At 44.0% G+C, this 17,500-nt stretch overlaps 4 protein-coding genes and 3 non-coding genes across 10 annotated transcripts in view; 3 read left to right on the top strand and 4 right to left on the bottom strand.

Annotated features, from left to right (window-relative positions):
* The window catches only part of eya4 (EYA transcriptional coactivator and phosphatase 4), a gene marked incomplete in the record, with an annotated part of 35,008 nt that extends 29,947 nt beyond the window's left edge, over positions 1-5,061 (top strand). The window contains 7 exon segments of the mRNA XM_030344449.1: positions 38-127; positions 277-335; positions 682-842; positions 1,213-1,327; positions 1,835-1,956; positions 2,972-3,072; positions 4,159-5,061. Coding sequence (XP_030200309.1) covers positions 38-127; positions 277-335; positions 682-842; positions 1,213-1,327; positions 1,835-1,956; positions 2,972-3,072; positions 4,159-4,239 — 729 coding nt within the window.
* Positions 5,062-5,911: 850 nt separating this feature from the next.
* Positions 5,912-8,315, bottom strand: rps12 (ribosomal protein S12). Its single transcript, XM_030344456.1, has 6 exons — positions 8,210-8,315; positions 8,040-8,086; positions 7,519-7,635; positions 7,272-7,374; positions 6,781-6,882; positions 5,912-6,000 (listed from the first exon to the last, which is right to left on the bottom strand). Exons 2-6 carry the CDS (start codon positions 8,051-8,053, stop codon positions 5,938-5,940), a joined length of 399 nt encoding a protein of 132 aa, XP_030200316.1. The 5' UTR covers positions 8,054-8,086; positions 8,210-8,315; the 3' UTR covers positions 5,912-5,937.
* Positions 6,297-6,373, bottom strand: LOC115534944 (small nucleolar RNA SNORD101). Its single transcript, XR_003974402.1, has one exon. It is a non-coding gene; the product is annotated as a small nucleolar RNA SNORD101 (small nucleolar RNA).
* On the bottom strand, positions 6,973-7,056 carry LOC115534953 (small nucleolar RNA SNORD100). Its single transcript, XR_003974409.1, has one exon. It is a non-coding gene; the product is annotated as a small nucleolar RNA SNORD100 (small nucleolar RNA).
* Positions 7,721-7,799, bottom strand: LOC115534946 (small nucleolar RNA SNORD101). The gene has a single exon (XR_003974403.1). It is a non-coding gene; the product is annotated as a small nucleolar RNA SNORD101 (small nucleolar RNA).
* An 889-nt stretch (positions 8,316-9,204) lies between the features above and the next one.
* LOC115533935 (cholesterol 24-hydroxylase) lies at positions 9,205-13,609 on the top strand. 3 transcript variants are annotated; one of them, XM_030344451.1, is made up of 15 exons: positions 9,205-9,439; positions 9,520-9,597; positions 9,806-9,887; positions 10,000-10,073; positions 10,267-10,353; positions 10,543-10,681; positions 10,834-10,944; positions 11,244-11,406; positions 11,698-11,763; positions 11,894-11,966; positions 12,069-12,153; positions 12,402-12,512; positions 12,793-12,881; positions 13,022-13,088; positions 13,182-13,609. In XM_030344451.1, the coding sequence occupies exons 1-15, from the start codon at positions 9,291-9,293 to the stop codon at positions 13,323-13,325; spliced, it is 1,518 nt and encodes a 505-aa protein (XP_030200311.1). In that variant the 5' UTR covers positions 9,205-9,290; the 3' UTR covers positions 13,326-13,609. The 3 variants fall into 3 exon arrangements, with proteins under 3 accessions (XP_030200311.1, XP_030200312.1, XP_030200313.1); XM_030344453.1 differs by lacking the exons at positions 9,205-9,439; positions 10,000-10,073 and having other exon boundaries at positions 13,182-13,608; XM_030344452.1 differs by lacking the exons at positions 9,520-9,597; positions 9,806-9,887; positions 10,000-10,073 and having other exon boundaries at positions 9,209-9,439; positions 13,182-13,608.
* A 956-nt stretch (positions 13,610-14,565) lies between these two features.
* Positions 14,566-17,500, top strand: part of ccdc85cb (coiled-coil domain containing 85C, b) — a 40,882-nt gene continuing 37,947 nt past the window's right edge. For both annotated transcript variants that reach the window (XM_030344455.1, XM_030344454.1), the window contains exon 1: positions 14,566-15,906. In XM_030344455.1, coding sequence (XP_030200315.1) covers positions 15,159-15,906 — 748 coding nt within the window. In that variant the 5' untranslated portion in view covers positions 14,566-15,158. The remainder of the gene's footprint in view (positions 15,907-17,500) is intronic.

The following is a 17,500-nucleotide window of genomic DNA, read 5'->3' as shown; positions in this document are numbered from 1 at the left end:
TGATGATGATGATGATGATCTCTTCCTCCTCTGGTAGGACCCACCGATGGCCGTAACGCTTGGTCTGAGAATGGAGGAGATGATCTTCAACTTGGCAGACACACACTTATTTTTCAACGATCTCGAGGTAAGACGAGGCAGACTTTGCTAACACCTCCCCCTGGTGGTCCAACGCAATAATACACCCATATTAGACGGACTGTATGGCAACTGGGAGGCATCAGGATACATGCAAGGCTTAATATGGAGTGTGTGTCCGTCTGTGTGTGTGTACAGGAGTGTGATCAGGTACATATTGATGATGTATCATCAGACGACAATGGCCAGGATTTGAGGTGAGTTCGAGCCTCTTGTTGTTTCATAATGAATAACCTATTTGAATAGGCCTAGCACATTAGCATTTGTTAAATTGTAAGCAGTGATTTTTTTATTTATTAAATCCCTTGGTTAAATATAAATAAATGATGTATGTATGCAGTAAATCATAACTTATATTTTTACTTCATAGTCATTATAAACATTCAGCGTTAACCATTAGCAATTTTACCCCGTAACTGTTCATAGCATAAACTAAATAACCAATAATTGATCAGCAATGTGATGAATATGTTGTTGTTGTTTTTGTGTTCTAACGGAGCAGATGTTTCAAATAAAACATATCATTATTATTATTATTGACAGTACTTACAGTTTTGCAACTGATGGCTTCCATGCAGCTGCGACCAGCGCCAACCTGTGCCTTGCTACTGGGGTCCGCGGCGGGGTGGACTGGATGAGGAAGCTGGCCTTCCGCTACCGACGGGTCAAAGAGTTGTATAGCACGTACAAAAACAATGTAGGGGGTAAGCCAATCGGATGAGACGGGGGGCGGGGCCTTTCCTGGGCCGCAGAGCCGATGGGAGTATGATGGGAGTATGATGGGAGTATGCGTGGGGGGGAGGGGGGGGATTGGCGACGCATCGGAAAGGGAGTGTTATATCCGTTTTAGTTTGTATTTTCGCGTTTTTTTTATAAAAATTAAATTACCTTAAAAATGTTGCAACGCGGCCTCTCTTAAGGACGTGTTATTTTTTAGAAGGGGGGCTTCAGAACGCGTCGCGGTCGGAGCGTAGGCCGCAGAGCGTGGGGCGGCAGTGATGCTGTCGCCCGTCGGGGTGTGATCCGTGCTCCGCGAGCCCCGGGCTGACCGGGTTGTGGTGGTTGTGGTTCCAGGGCTGCTGGGCCCGGCTAAGAGAGACGCCTGGCTGCAGCTCAGGGCCGAGGTGGAGGCTCTGACCGACTCCTGGCTCACCCACGCACTCAAGTCCTTGTCCATCATCAGCTCCAGGTCCCCCCGCCCGCTACCCACACAGACGCACGCACACACACGCACACGCATACACACGTGCACGCACGCACGCACACACACACACCCATACATAGACACCTCACACACACACATACATAGACACCACACCACACACACACACACACACACACACACACACACACATAGACACCATACACACACACACACACACACACACACACACACACACACACACACACACACACACACACACACACACACACACACACACACACACACACACACACACACACAAACACTCTTCATGCCCTGTATGTCTGTCTGTACATTGACCCGCCAACCTGTATATTACAGTACTAGTAGTAATAGAAAAGCAGTAATAGGAGCAATAGAAAACCATGCATTGACCAGATTTTCTGTTTGTGTGTGTGTGTGTGTGTGTGTGTGTGTGTGTGTGTGTGTGTGTGTGTGTGTGTGTGTGTGTGTGTGTGTGTGTGTGTGTGTGTGTGTGTGTCGTCACTACAGGAGTAACTGTGTGAATGTGTTGGTGACGACCACCCAACTCATACCGGCGCTGGCTAAGGTTCTCCTGTACAGTCTGGGCTCGGCTTTCCCCATCGAGAACATTTACAGCGCAACCAAAATAGGTATGTTTCAACGCGCGCGCGTGCACACACACACACACACACACACACACACACACACACACACACACACACACACACACACACACACACACACTCACTCACTCGCTCACCCGCACACACGCACACAGACACACACACACACACAAACACACACACATTCATACACACAGAAGCTCACACACGCATGCGCCAAACACATTTATTACCATCAGGCAGCTGCACCAAGTGTTTCTCAGAGGTTACCTAACACTGTAAATTCTGCATCATAGTAAATCTTGTAATTAAACAAAGTGCTGCTTTTAGTTCACACCCGAATATAAAGTCGTATAAAAGAAATAGTATCTATTTCAGGGCAATTTTTTGAGCCAACACAGACACATATACACTTACACACTTACTATGTGTCCCTAACCCTTTAGACTCGCACACAAACACACATTGACACACACAAAGACATCCATTACAACTGTTGTCGGGCCGGCTAATGCGTATATTAGGAGCTAATAGATGCTGATATTACATCCAAAGCTATTTCATTTGGTTCCTCGATATGGTGGGACAAGACTTGTACCGGGTCTAGCTTGAATAGCTTTTGCAACATAACTTGTGTAATACTGGCCCTCCAAAGTGAAATCTTGCAGGCCTGCAGGTTTAAAACCCAGGTACGAGGCTGGCAGGTAAACCTCCATTACTCTGAAGTATCAGGATAAAAAGCACTTCATAAAGAGAGAATGTGAAATGCTCAGGAGAAGAAATAGGTGTCCACATTGTATTACTCCTCCAACGGCTGAAACAAAATCCATAACTCGGCCAAACATCTCAGTCCCGATTAAAACTCATCCATCAACCATCCGATCGTTTAAGGTTCCGGACTCATGGAGCATGCGGTGTCAGGACGCTGGCAAACTCGTGTGACGCCGCAAAAATTCCCATTTTGATATTTCCAAATGTATTATCTGTTCATCTCCATCACTGCGTCAAAGGACACTTGTTGAAGCCATGTGTTTGTCTCCAGGAAAAGAGAGCTGTTTTGAGCGTATAGTGTCCCGCTTTGGCACTAACGTTACATATGTTGTGGTTGGCGATGGGAGAGATGAAGAGCATGCGGCCAGCCAGGTAAACACAACCTCCCTCTCTCCGGACGTCCCCTTCTGACCATCTCCCCCTCCTTCCTTCCTCCCCCCTTGTTTATTTTGTTTTTTCGCAGGAAAAGAGAGTTGCTTTGAGCGCATAATGCAAAGGTTTGGCAGGAAAGTAGTGTATGTTGTTATTGGGGATGGTGTGGAAGAGGAGCAGGCAGCCAAAAAGGTAATGGACCCGCCATCACACCGTGAACCCGCCCTATTCCACGCTGCGTGCGCTCTGATTGGACCAAGTCATGCCTTTCTTTGCTGTGGTGGATTTGAGCTGGGACTTCTGATTTCTGTTCTACTCCTTGGTTTGGTTTGATTTGTGTTGTTGCTTGGTGCGCTACTTTTCTTTATAACAATAAAAGTAGACTTCTTTACCAGAATACTGTAGTGCATTCTAGAGATTGTGAGGCTTTATCAATGTCGTACGTTTTCGTCGATCCGGGAAATCCAAAGCATTATCACCTGCACCACACGCATCACTTGGCTTTAATGGGGAATAAATGTAAAATATGATTCATATGTGTTGCCTTACATGAAACCCCATTCATAATGATCGACATTTGACCAGGTGGACAAAGTGTACACAGTGGAAAAAGCTTTTGAACAATCTCTTTAATATACCCTAAATTCTGGATTCATAAATGTCCCCCGTGGTTTCCCTTCCATTTGACTGACAGTAATATAATGCAGGAAAGTTGGGACTTGTACTGGGGATTCTCTTGGTTTGTTCTGTCCTGGTGGTAGGCTAACTGTCCTCTGTGGTGTGGGAGACAAACGGGCAAGGGTTCACTGCGGCTAAGCAATCAACATATTTTGAAGCGTTTACTTAGAAAGGAGGAATTAAGCACATGTTCTTCCTTGGTTTGGGCATAGTTCTGGGCGCAAGGAATCGTGGACTGCATGGATTTGGTTTGCAGTGCTTTTGCAATGCAAGCGACTACGAACCAGTAGTGTAGCTTGCATGAGTTTTGGGGTGGTGGTGTGTGTCAGTGCTATAAAATAATGCATACCAATGTCTTCATGTTGATTTGTGTCCATCTCATGGTGTGTTTCTGTGTTCACTCTGCAGCATAACATGCCTTTCTGGAGGATATCTAGTCACTCGGACCTGCTGGCTTTGCATCAAGCACTGGAATTTGAGTATCTGTAACAGATACCAAAAGCAATACGGACATATTCAATGTCGTCAGAGGTGGTCGCCGACAGACCTCAAAGAGCCTCGTTCTGTATACATATTTAAGAAAAAAGACAACACACCATACACTGCGACTTTTTTTGTGATTTCCTTTTTTTTTTTTTATGTTTGTATTTACATACTCTGGTCTTAAGAAGAGAGGTGAAGGAAAAAAAAAAACTTAAGGACAGTGGGGTCAAGACAGGACTGGACCCCCCCCCCCCCCCCCCCCCCCCCACACACACACCCCTCGTCCTGATGATGCTGAGGACTGACAGTTGTGAAGTAGCAACACCACTCAAGCAAGAAGGATCTTCCCAGCTCCCAACTTCGATACTCGTCAGTACTCTCGATGCTCGTCGTCCGATTTCGTTTACCCGTGGGCCTCTTGATGATTGAGTTCTGCAGAACCCAGGCCTGAGCGGCCAAACCCATGAAAGTGTGTCCATTCATGAGGAACTCCCATTTAGGAGCTGAGCAGAGGGTTGGTTTGAATCATGCCGGGTTGGGACAAACAGCTGCATGTGAAAACGAGCTATTATATACTGCAATTAACTTTCTGTTTGGTCATTCGAATTACAATGAAGTCCGTAGCAGAAACTTGTAAATTATCAGTAACCTTCTGTGGGCAGCAGTTCTTGTCAATGAAAGGAAAATGTTTCTTTTAGGGGATCTGGATTTTTTGTATGTTTTTTTTGAAAAGGAGAATGTGATGTGTTGTGCCTTATAAACGTGTTTGAGTGAATATTTCCTTTTTTCCAGACCTAATATGTAGATATAAAAGTACCCCAAACAAAATGTGCCTTTTCTTTCATTACTTATCCTCTTAAATACATATATTGCATTGAAAATGTAACCACAAGTCCAGTCTAATTAAGTAGAGCAAGAAAAAACTGTAAGACCCTAGCAATTGGGTCAGCAATCTGCTTGCCTTTGAGCTGTGCTGTCAGATTTTAAACAGTCAACGGGGGGTGGGGGAGGATGGACCAATAGCAAGCCCCGAACACAAAGCCCAGCAGACTGAGCTAGACCAGTAAAGCAATCGGTCTGGTCACAGTGAGACATTACCAATGTAGACGGAGATAAAGTCTCATTTAAAAAAACAATTAATTTGGATGAACTAAATATGGAAATTTTAAAAGCGTCTAATCCCTAGTGTCTACCTGTGGGCATATCGACAATAAGGTGCCTCGACAGTCTGCTCAGGAGCAGCATTTAATGTACTTATTAAAGCTACATATTTCATGGCTGTAGCCCAGTGGTTAAGGACTGGTAGGTGCCTGGTTAAGAATTTATCCATTTTTAAGTTTATGCCAACTGATTGCATAAATCTGTTAGAGCTGCTGCACCCACATTGAGTTGAATGAAATATCTAGCATACAGCCCACTTAAGGATTACCTCCCCACTACACAAAATGCTGACATCCAGTTCTGATTGTCTCATCTATTGCTGACAAGACAAGATAGCCAAAAGCTTCAATTACGCAAATGCATGAGATTGAGAAGAAAACTTAAATGTATTTTGCCACACCTTAAATTTGACTATTTAATATGAATGAGCACCCATGCGTTTAAAGCCACAATTCCTCTACTGCCCTAAACCAGCATCTTCACACAAGGACGAGTATTAAAACCACCACAAGACAGATCAGTTTCATCCTTTTATTTCACTTCTTATTTCTTGGATTTGAAGTATTCCTCGATCACATCCTTCGCTTGAGACTCCTTGCCGTAATCCTGTTGAGAAATAATTTTCCCATTAGATACAGAATCACTCAATTCCCACTACTGAACAGTCTATAAACACGCATCAATAAACCATGTTTATAGCCAGTCTTAGAAACCCCACAAACCAAAGCGACAGGGGGGCTCGTTTGCTGGAAGTCTTGATCTGGCCAGTATTGATGAGGCATTGCACAGCACCTGAACTGTCTGGCACACTGCTTTGTTTACACTCTCATGGCCACAGTATATGCATCCTCTAGTCATACTTCATTAACGTGATCGCACGTGTCGATTGCACAAGTCTCCAGCACTTCAGATTAGGATTCTCACTCATAAAATAGGTGAAGGGGTATCCGACAAAAGAAAAGCAAATCATCATTTAGTGCTGGAGAACTTGTCAGTTTAACTTGTGGTAATACACATCGAGGTAAAGCCTTGCCATATTCTTCCTCCGCCGTTTGTGATGGATACAATAGGTCATTTATAGTAGTTAGTTGCCTTTGCCCAATATATGCATCCTCTACCTTTCTATAGCCGTAATTACCTTTCCAAGCAGGATATGGTTTGTATCCAAGTAGACCAAATGGGGCAAACAACTTTATACTTGCATACAATGTCATACTAGCCGCGTCATGGGTTTGAATGATACTCACTAATCGACAGAAAGGCGATGTTGAAAGTAGCCCAATGACCGCCACATCCCTCATTAGCTTTCTGTCCATCAATGCTAGTTTCAGCACTAATCCAAACGCCTTGACGCTAATGTACACGGTTCACCGGGGCCCTCCATACCTTGATCACGACACAGCTGCAGCCCACCACCTTGCGGGGTTTGCCCTCACGGTCGATCTTGCAGAGACCGACCCACTCCCCGAGCTTCTTGTTATCGTCAACCTGAACGAAAGTGGAGAGTTAGGAGATGGCACGCGGGGCTGTTCAGAGAATCAGCAACAGGTGACACACACCAGCGCTGACAGGCATAGCTGCATCTCAGACATGGAATTGGGTAACAGTGGCAATGTCCTCATATTAGTCAGTAGAGGGAGCCAGATCATCATCACAGACACAGCAGTCCATTAGTCGAGCACTCTTCCCCAAGTTGACATGGCAATGTTAAATCTCACTTCACATATTCTATAATTCAACAAAATGCTTAGTTATCACACGCAAAACATGCCATTTCTTTGTTAGTAATATCAACAATGACCCAGGCCAGGAGTCACATTGACTGCATCATGCAGATTATAGTTGCATTAAGAGGACCCTTGGTTTAGGTTCCGTACCTTGATGAGGTTGATCTGATGCTCGGCGCAGAGGGCTTCCACCAGCTTGACGTACATGGCCTCGTCACAGTTGGCCGCGAGGACACACAGATGGGCCTGGCGCCTAAAGATAGAACACAAGAGTCAGGCGGTGTGCAGTTGGCACCAACAACGTTCACTCCGGTGAGGCAAAAATGAAAACGTCTTCTACAGGCAAATTCAGTAGAGGTGGGGGGGGGGGAGCGCAAGATGGTCCTCGTTGTCTTACTTGTCCAGAGCCTTTGCTGCCTCACGGATTCCGCGGGCGAGACCATCGTGGATGAGTGCGGTCTTGAGCACTTCGGGGAGAGCGGTGTTCACATCCATCACACCTCCAGCGGCGACGCTGAGGACACAACAGGGAAAGGAACTTTAAAATAAGGCAAACTATTATTGCGAACGCATGGGTCCATGGCACTGACCAGTCTCCAGCGCATCAGATTAGGGTTCTCACTCATAAAATAGGTGAAGGGGTATCCGACAAAAGAAAAGTAAATCATCATTTAGTGCTGGAGAGCTTGCAAGTTTGTGCTAACTTAATGTAATTAGCATTGGGCACATTCTAGTAAAGCGTTGCCGTATACATCCTTCGCTGTTTGCGATGTGTTGGATAAACGTATAGGTAATGTATAGTAGCATTTCCCAAACGGGCTAAGCTCCATAATACATATTAGACCAAGATATTCAGCAATGCTGTTTCTGTCCTCAATGCATTACTCGTGTAATGGTATCAAGTATGGGGACGCTCACCCTTCCTCGGCCATTGTGTATTATCGATGGATGGCGGACCTAAAATGCTGCAATAAAACAGATAGTCAAACATAACGTTATTGTCGAGTGTAAAAATTAAGTTACTGGTAATATTTTAGATAGGATGTTAAAGATATTGAACAGATTGGACCCGGAGGTAGAAAACACACCTAAATCTCCTGTCTCAAAGCGGGTAAAGAGGACGTCATAGCTACGCGACGTTGATTTAACTCCTGAAAGAGGACCTCTGTATAGGCAGGAGATGCCTGAAGATCTGCCTGTTTTTAATGTCATTTCAAAAGCGCAGCGAATAAAAAATTGACAAAATAAAAAAAATGCATTTGGGCTTTTATACCCATATATATCCACCTATGGGTTCATGTTCCAGCTTGTGCTACACTACAATACTACAATGTATCAAGGTTTTAATGTGTAAATCATCGCCAATCATATTGAATTGTTTACTATAGCCTACTATAAAAAAATGTACCCATCTTATCCACAACATTCTCCTCATTGCGCCGTGGCATATTCGGACCACATGGATACGCTGTCACTCTGACAGAAATGTCATAAGTACCTGTGTGAAGCCTTTCACTCATGTAGCCTGTCTTTATTTACAATAAATAATAATTGTGTTTTACTGTTTGAAAGCCAAATAAAAGATTTCCTGTGAGAATAAAGTTGTTATACTGTAAGTAAAGTATAGCTAAATTATGTTATAAGTCGTTTTAGGGGTCATTACACAATAATAGTTAATTATTCACAATAATAATTAATTATTCACAATAGCATTAGATGTATATAGTAGAATATATATGGCTCAATGCATATACAAAACAGTTGTGTAGTATATGGATCTAAAATATGTATTACTTTATTTCATTACTTTGTGTTATATGTCTATTGATTTTAATGATTAATCCTAATTAGCCCCAATTTTATTGTTGTTTTAAAGTGCGCTGTTTTACTTGCCTATTATTCATTTCTCAAAACACATCCAAGAGCACAATTTATTGAAGTTGGAATCTGGCTATGGATTCTAATGGTACATGACAGTATAGTACAGGCCTACTGTGCATGTTTTGGCATTGAACAGTGATTGAATAGAAGTTAATATTCAATATAAAGGTAAAGGTGAGCGAACGATAATATAGGAAGTGACCTGTGGAACTTGGAGAGACCTCCTCCATAGCGAGCAGTCAGGAAGAGTTTTCTCACTTCAGTAAAACCAGTAAAACATTTGTTATAATGGGTGCATTTTACCTGTTCTCATACTGGTTCGGTTTTGCGATATTGTGTATACTCCTTCTGATTGCATCAGCGTTCCTTGGATATTGTTTATATGTTAAATACATTCACTTGAAATATGATCATATCCCTGGGCCACCGAGAGACAGGTAAGAGCGCTCCAATTATTTTCGTGTAGGCCTACTCGTTTAGTAAAACAAGATTAACCACATTACTTTGATTATTGCAGTTTTCTCTTCGGGCATGCACCAACCATGATAGAGGAAACACGAAGTGGGAGAAATCTCCACGACAAATTCCTGCAGTGGTAGGCATAAGGAAGAGTTAATATTCTTAGATCTATTTGGGCGGTGGGATTATCTCTGAATTGATAGATGTCACCACTTGTAACAGCCTAGGCGAGTTACAATAGGCGATTTGACCTTTGTACATACATCTTGCTTATATCATGCTTTCTCATAAAATACGCTTACTTATCGTATTCTATTTATCAATCAAATTTGGGTTTTTTTCAGGTCAGAAATGTACGGGCCAGTGTATAGGATAAATAGCCTTCATATGGTTATTATTGGTGTGACTTGTCCGGAGGCTACTAAGGTAAAATACCAGAGTGTGAATCCCCCGTGTGTGTGCACAACTCAGTTCAATAAGAAAGCGTTGCTTACAACAGGATACAGAGGTAAAAAAAAAACTTGAACTCTGATTTTAGGAGATCTTGATGTCCCCTAAGTACCCAAAAGATAAACTTTTGTACGCACGGCTCTTTAATCTTTTTGGAGTGAGGTAGGTTAATGGAAACATCATACAAACACAACGTATGCTGTGCATTAATGCAATTTTATAATGACATTATGTGGTCTTAATATTGTTTGATTCAAATTGCTTGCCTATTTTATGTATATATATACTGTATATATATATTTTTATTCTCCATCAACTGGTGTTAATGTAATTGTCACGATTCATGTATCACAAGGTTCCTTGGGAGTGGCTTGGTTTCCGCTACTAACCACGAGCAGTGGTATAAACAACGAAGGATCATGGACCCGGCCTTCAGCACTCTGTGAGTCAAAGGAAGATGGAGTTAAATGTAATCAAGCACAATAATAGCATCAAACACATAAATGCAAACTCCTCTCAAGTCTAATAGACTGAATAAACGTATTCGATGCATTCGGATGTGCTCTGGATATGCGCAGAGTTCATACGACAACAATCTCCTGACACAGCCGGATTCTCGTATCACTTCCAGGTACCTCCGGGGTCTGATGGGGACCTTCAACGAGAGGGCAGAAAACCTCATGGATGAACTCACAAAGTTAGCAGACAGCAAAAAAGAAGCAAAGATGCACCAGTTGCTTAGCCGTGTGACCCTAGATGTCATCACCAAGGTACTACCAACGAACAATACCTGTGTGACAGTTCACTAACTATATATCGGTGGTGTTACACTTTCCACTGCTCAAAGAACAATTGCTAAGCAACGCTTTTCCTCCCAAACATTCTCAACGTTTAATTACTGTTTTTTTTTGCTAACATGCAGGTGGCCTTTGGAATGGATTTAGACCTCGTCAACAACGACTCGCCCTTCCTCAAAGCCATTGAGACTTGTCTGAAAGGCATGGTCGCCAATCTCCGAGATTTATTCTTTCAGGTACTACGAATTATAAGGATTTCAGAAGTATGTAACACGGGGCCTATGTTCAGCAGCTGGAAGCAAGAAGATATTGTGTTGCAGCACTCAGAGTGTGAGGGTCATCTGCAAGTAGAGGCCTTGGATCCCTGTTATATGTGTGGAAGTTATATTTTAGATTTGAACACTAGCTTTGTGACAGGTGTTATCAAAGTGTAAGCACGAAGGGTCATTAAAAGGCAACTGTGTTAGTTATAAAATGGCAATTGATTATCAGGTTTTTCTTATATGATTGAAATGTGGATATCCAACTCTTTCAGTACAAGCAAAAAAACCGACCTTTCATCAAGGAGGTGAGGGAGGCGTGCCAGTTTCTGCGGACCACAGGAGAAGACTGGATCTCCAAACGGAGAACTGCCGTCCAAAATGGCGAAGATGTACCCAAAGACATCCTCACTCAGATCATCAAATCAGCTGGACAAGGTTGCGATACCAATACAATATTACAAAACTGTAATACCGCCCTTGTTATACTACAGTTCCTAGTATCTGTAACAAGAGGCAAGAGGCTGTTACAAGTGGTGACATCTACCAATTCAGAGATAATCCCAACCAAATTCACATGCAGATACAGAAATTAAGGTTTACGTTTGTTTTTTCTCTTAGCTATATAGAAAGACTAAATATGTGAAGACAATATGAAGCACAAGAAGGCAAAGTCCTTGAAGAATATTGATTGATAGATAATTGGATAGTCTACGTTTTATATTGCAGAAGAGGAGATCACCAAAGAGGATGAGGACTTAATGTTGGACAACTTTGTGACGTTTCTCATCGCGGGTGAGCCAGAAAATACATTTCATTTTCTGTTCTATAGACAGTTATAACCAGTGTGCATATTAGGTTCACAGGTTATACTGAACTTATTTTTCTGCTCCCAGTTGTAAACATAAGATATTTTCACTTTCAGGGCAGGAAACAACAGCCAGTCAGCTGGCGTTCTGCATCACCGAACTAGCAAGGAACCCTGACGTCATGGAAAAGTAAGAGGCCGCACAAGGACTAATAAGCAGCCAACTGTTGGGTTTAATAATTGAATGTGGAGATGGACGGGAGACTTTCCTGTAACCTGTTATGTTCACCAGAGCGCAGAAAGAGGTGGATTCTGTCCTTGGAATGAAGCAGGAGATTAGCTATGATGATTTGGGAGAGCTGACCTACCTCGGACAGGTACATCCCATAATCAATCTGAAGGCCCATTATACACCTTTCTTGACCACACGTTAGTAGCGACGCAGCTTCAAATCTGTATGTGGAAATTGGAAAGAGTAAATACAACAAAATAAAAACAAAGAATCTTGATGTTTCTTTACGTTGTGAACATATAATTTTTCCACTTCAACGTATTAGTCTCCCATTTAAGCACAAGGTTGATTTAGAGGTCTGTAGGGTTCTGTAAATGATGAGTATTCTTCCAGGTACTGAAGGAGACGCTGAGGTTGTACCCCAGTGCTCCGGGATTGTCTCGTGAGGTGTCATCAGACATTACCATCGCTGGTTATGACATACCTGGAGGAACTATACAAATGGTTAGTGCTTTGCTGCTAGAGCTATCAAGCCGTCAAGTCATGCAGTGCTCTGAAACCTAACAAGCATAATGGAAAAGTTAGCTGAGTGGTTGGTCAGGGTGTTTGCCTCCCAGCGGAAAGGTTTTGTGTTTGAAACCCCATCGTCCGCAGTCTATACTGCCATTGACTTTGAGAAAAGATGCCCTAAACCCTAAGAATTCTATCTAAGTCACTTTGGATAAAAGTGTCTGTGAAAGGACTTCACAGTAATAACGTTGAACTGATTGTCATGTATTTACAGTTTGACACCTATGTTAATGGGCGGATGGATAAATTCTTCAAGGACCCACTGACGTTCGATCCAGACCGGTTTCATCCAGACGCAACAAAGTAAGCAGCCGGTCTTTTCAATGTGTTAAGCATCGGGGTCATCTTCAATGTGAACTGCTGACTTTCTACATTAATTTCACTTGACAGTCTTTAAGTATGAAAGAGAGTGTTGCGTATTCACTGCAGCCATCTTCCTGTAGGCCTTACTACTGTTACTTCCCCTTCGCTCTTGGAGCACGCTCCTGTCTGGGACAGAAGTTTGCGCAGGTGGGTGACACAGGTAGACACACCAAACATGCTATCTCCGGGAAAAAAAAAATCCAGAAACTCAAACTGAGCATGTGTATGATGTGATTCCAGATGGAGGCTAAGGTGGTGATGGCCAAGCTGCTTCAGAGGTTTGATTTCAGCCTGGTACCAGGACAGTCCTTTGACATCCTGGACACTGGAACCCTGAGGCCCAAGAGTGGGGTAGTTTGCAACATTAAACACAGGGATCAGTAGGGGAAGCATGGGAGCGCAGTGGCCTGGGCGTATGACTCTCAGCCCAAAAGGTGGCGGGTTTGAGTGAATAAAATAAATAATAATAATAATAATAATAATAATCTCTGACGATTTGATTGGCTGACCGGCCTGATTGTAATTATAACACAATCAGTTTCCTTGTAATATATATCGGTTGAAAATACAAATATGCAATCATAATTAGCGTGCACATTGTTATTGCAATGCTTCTGACAAAGAGATGGTTCATTTGTTCAATGATTAATAAAGCAATATTCATGAGATTTTTTTTTTATTCATTGCAACTTTGACTCTTCAAGGATTTAAACTCTGTTGCCCAAATAGAGCCAACAATTTAACAAGGGTTATAATGGGAAAAAGTATGGCATTTTTGATGCATCAATATGTTTTGTGTTTTGCGGTAAGGGTACAACGAGGGTAGACCTACCACAGAAAATGTGTAATAATAATAATAATAATGTAATTCCGTTTTAGGCAATGCTGATTTAATATTCGAAGTATAAGTGGCGCTTAGTTGGGCAGTATGCAGCACGATGCGACCATATTCTCTCCTCATTGCTCCTTGCAATAGCTGGAAAATAGTAAATACCATATCTTACCACATGGGTACGCTATGACTCTGAGAGAAGTGTCACAGGCACCTGTTAAGCCAGACTCATGTAGCCTGTCTTTTGTTGGTTTTTGAATAACCGTCTTTAACTGTTTTAAAGCCAAATGAAACATTCCCTGCTTCAGAATAAAGCCTACAAGCATGTCTACATTACATTATGCTTTAAGTGAAGTATGTACATTATAGTAGAAGTTTATTTAGGTCATCACACAATAACAATTTAGTGTTCACAATATTTCCTGAGGAAATATCATTGATGTAGGCCTATCAGTATCATCCTACTGAATATAAACAGTTGTGTAATATTTCAATGTAAAAAATGTATTATTTAGTTGTACCTATTCGTTTAAAGTCTGCCCATAGATTCATTAGGCTTACTGATTCAGCTGTCCTAATTAGCCCCATTATAATTGTTGCTTTACATGGTGCTGTGGTCTGTTTCAGTCGCCTATTATCATTCCTGAGGAAGCTTTGGTACTGTTCTACAGAAGCGTATGACCACGTCACATTACTACTGACGTCTTACTTTGATTGAACCTCTTGGCAAACATCCTAGCCAATGGTTTCCTCCGACTCTATTTCTGAGAAGAGCGTATGAGAAGCCATGGTTGGAGAATCCCTCATTGGCCGCACCACCACCGCCACCACCTCATCGACTCACGCCTCCTCCTCCACCACCACCCACCAACACCGCACAGAACGCTCTCTCGGAGGTTTACGTCCTGCGCTCAGCGAATGAGCGTCGTCCTGCGAAAGTGTTTGTTTTTAGCTTCTTTTTTTTTATGGATTTAGCTCCGTACGCTTCTCTCCTTAACTAGCATTGGGATTTCCCACTTTGGATGGACGGATGGAGGAACGCTCCACACACGCAACGCAAAGAGAGGGAAACATGCAGCTGACAGAAGCCCAGCGACGGGGACCCTGACCTGAGCCACCGGTGAACGACTGCGTCTCATTCATAGGGGGGTACTTTAGTGGAAGTATAGGAAAATAATACGTTCGTTTTCTCTGCAATATTTCGTGTCGACCGACTCTGAGTGCATGTTTCGGCTGTGTTTATACACGTCCATGTTGGCCCTAATAAAACGAATCCAGTGTAAACTCCCACAACTTGGTTCAGTCGAGTTTCGCTCGTTTGGGACGCTCACTTTTTTTTTAAACTGAACTGAAAATCAGAATAGTTTGACGTGGTGAGAATCAGCATGGCTAAAAAGTCCTTCGAGGGACACCGGGATGACCTCCTGAGCAACGTGACGGACGAGGAGCTCCTGCGGAGCGGCAAAGAAGACCTGGTCCGGAGACTGCGACGGGTGGACGGCGAGAAGATGAACCTGATGATCGAGCAGGGGAACTTGATGAAGGACATCAACAGGCGTCTGCAGGTGCACCTTCATGAGATCCGGAGCTTGAAGGAGATCAACCAAAAGCTACAGGACGACAACCACGAGCTGCGGGAGCTCTGCTGCTTCCTGGACGACGACCGGCAGAAGGGCAAGAAACTGTCCCGCGAGTGGCAGCGGTTCGGCCGCTACACGGCCACCAACATGTGGAAGGAGGTCGGCAACTACATGATGAAGCTGAAGGAGCTGGAGGTCAACCAGGACAGCGTGGCGCGGGAAAACGGCGAGCTGAAGGAGATCATCCTCATGCTGGACGAGGAGAGGAACGGAGCCGGGTCACGGAGCTCCATAGACAGTCAGTCCAGTTTGACCAACCTCAACGGTGGCACTGGTACCGTCCGGGACGTCGGGGACGGCAGCAGCACGTCCAGTAGTACCGGTAGTGCTGGCAGCCCCGACCACCAGCACCACCACCAAAACAACAACCACATCCACAGCGACGCGCACAAGCCCGGCCCTGAGGGCACTAAAGTAGGCAACACTATGAGGAGGTCCATGGATGACTTGTCCGCCGCTAACCATCATAGGAGCATCCCCAATGGGCTGAACGGTTAGTCCACACACTCATTACACTACACTGCATAGCAGGCTTTCCATTACCTGTGGATCTCAATTAACTCCCTGCTTATGGATATAATGGCACAGAGGCACAGTTGCCAAGTTGTCGTCTCGTAGTTTAATGCGTCAGAGGCTCTCTAAAACTTTTCTTGTCTAAACGGGCATTTAACTGTCACAAACAGGTCATTACAAAGATTCTTGTTATCCTGTGTCTTTACGATGAAACCTAAAGCAAACACCAACTCATTCAAAGTGCTATATTAATGTGAAGGTAAACACATTTGATTGCTTCTTCATCTTTGTTGCTCAATGTCGCTGATTATTGATTATGGCAGCGCAGAAAAGTGGCAAAGCCTGCCATGTTGTGGTTCTCCGCTTGCACGATTATGACAACATATGTCTTTTCTTTTAAATAAGGATGAAGGATCAACGTTTGCCGTTATCCCCCCTGCGTTCTTAATTGGGATGCTTAACACACGTGAAACACACACACACACACACACACACACACACACACACACACACACACACACACACACACACACACACACACACACACACACACACACACACACACACACACACACACACACACACACACACTGCCCTGAGTAGCCTTTTCAGGTCACTGCTCTCATACTGTAAGGAGGGAGGGGTGCGTTTGGATGTGGACAGTGAAGGGGGACGGGGGGCTTATCTTAATTGCTTTGCAAAGGGCTCAGGCGAATTGATTTTAGAATCGTTGACTGATTATCGCCGTTGTATTTGGCTGTTTCAAAGCGCTCATGCTTAGGCCTGCTTGGTTTAGAAGCCGTTGGATACGCACTCACAAACCCTAAATACCCTGGAAGCAGTGCAAGGGATGGGGATGCCATAATGGAACATGGGCAAGCTACGGTAAGCCTGGTTCAGCCGGCATGTAGACCGTTCAGCGTGGAAACGCACTGGATTTACTATTTAGTCATTTAGCAACACTTTTATTCAGAGTGACAGGGAATTCAGACAAATGGCAGGAAGGGTTAGCTCGGAGTTGGATACATATTGCTCCTGGATACAAAATAGGTAGACTTCAGACTTTGGGACTTAAACCAAGCACCTATTGGCTGGGAGGCAAATACCTAACCCGACTGCCTCGCCGTTAACATTTGACCGTCGCTTCGAGGGAATTATTTTTTTAGGTTCTGTTCTCCATTAGTTTTCCTACAAGTACAGCTCTCCATCATACGAACAAAAGGGGGGGACTGGACCGCGGCCAGATGGGGCCCAGGTCACGGTGTGGGGTCCATAAAGTGGCTTAACTCGACGCGGTAAGAATGCCAGTGAGCTCCCCTGGGAATGCAGCAGACAAGCTCCACGGTCGCCACTCAAGTGCTAAATGAACAGCGTCTGTCAGGGAGCCAGGTCGGGGGGGGGGGGGGCTTGGGCAGCAAGGGGCTGGGGGTGGGAGGGTCAGGGGGGGGGGGGGGGGCTTGGGCAGCAAGGGGCTGGGGGTGGGAGGGTCAGGGGGGGACGTGTGCCAACTACCCAACCGACCGAAGGCTCTTTGTACTGTTCTTGCTTTCCCTATCTTTCCCCGTCATCCTGGA

This window comes from Gadus morhua, chromosome 21 (genome assembly GCF_902167405.1).
Source record: "Gadus morhua chromosome 21, gadMor3.0, whole genome shotgun sequence".
Lineage (NCBI taxonomy): Eukaryota > Metazoa > Chordata > Actinopteri > Gadiformes > Gadidae > Gadus > Gadus morhua.
The sequence above is the reverse complement of the archived record's forward strand: the minus strand, read 5'-3'. Positions and strand labels throughout refer to the sequence as shown.

Coding starts and splice junctions, on each gene's coding strand:
- LOC115533935 (XM_030344451.1), top strand. CDS start 9,291: ATGGGTGCATTTTACCTGTTCTCATACTGGTTCGGTTTTGCGATATTG. Junction 12,513..12,792: donor CTGGAGGAACTATACAAATG/GTTAGTGCTTTG, acceptor ATGTATTTACAG/TTTGACACCTATGTTAATGG. Junction 13,089..13,181: donor TGGGACAGAAGTTTGCGCAG/GTGGGTGACACA, acceptor ATGTGATTCCAG/ATGGAGGCTAAGGTGGTGAT.
- rps12 (XM_030344456.1), bottom strand. Junction 7,375..7,518: donor GCAGCAAAGGCTCTGGACAA/GTAAGACAACGA, acceptor TTCTATCTTTAG/GCGCCAGGCCCATCTGTGTG. Junction 6,001..6,780: donor GCAGCTGTGTCGTGATCAAG/GTATGGAGGGCC, acceptor ATTTCTCAACAG/GATTACGGCAAGGAGTCTCA.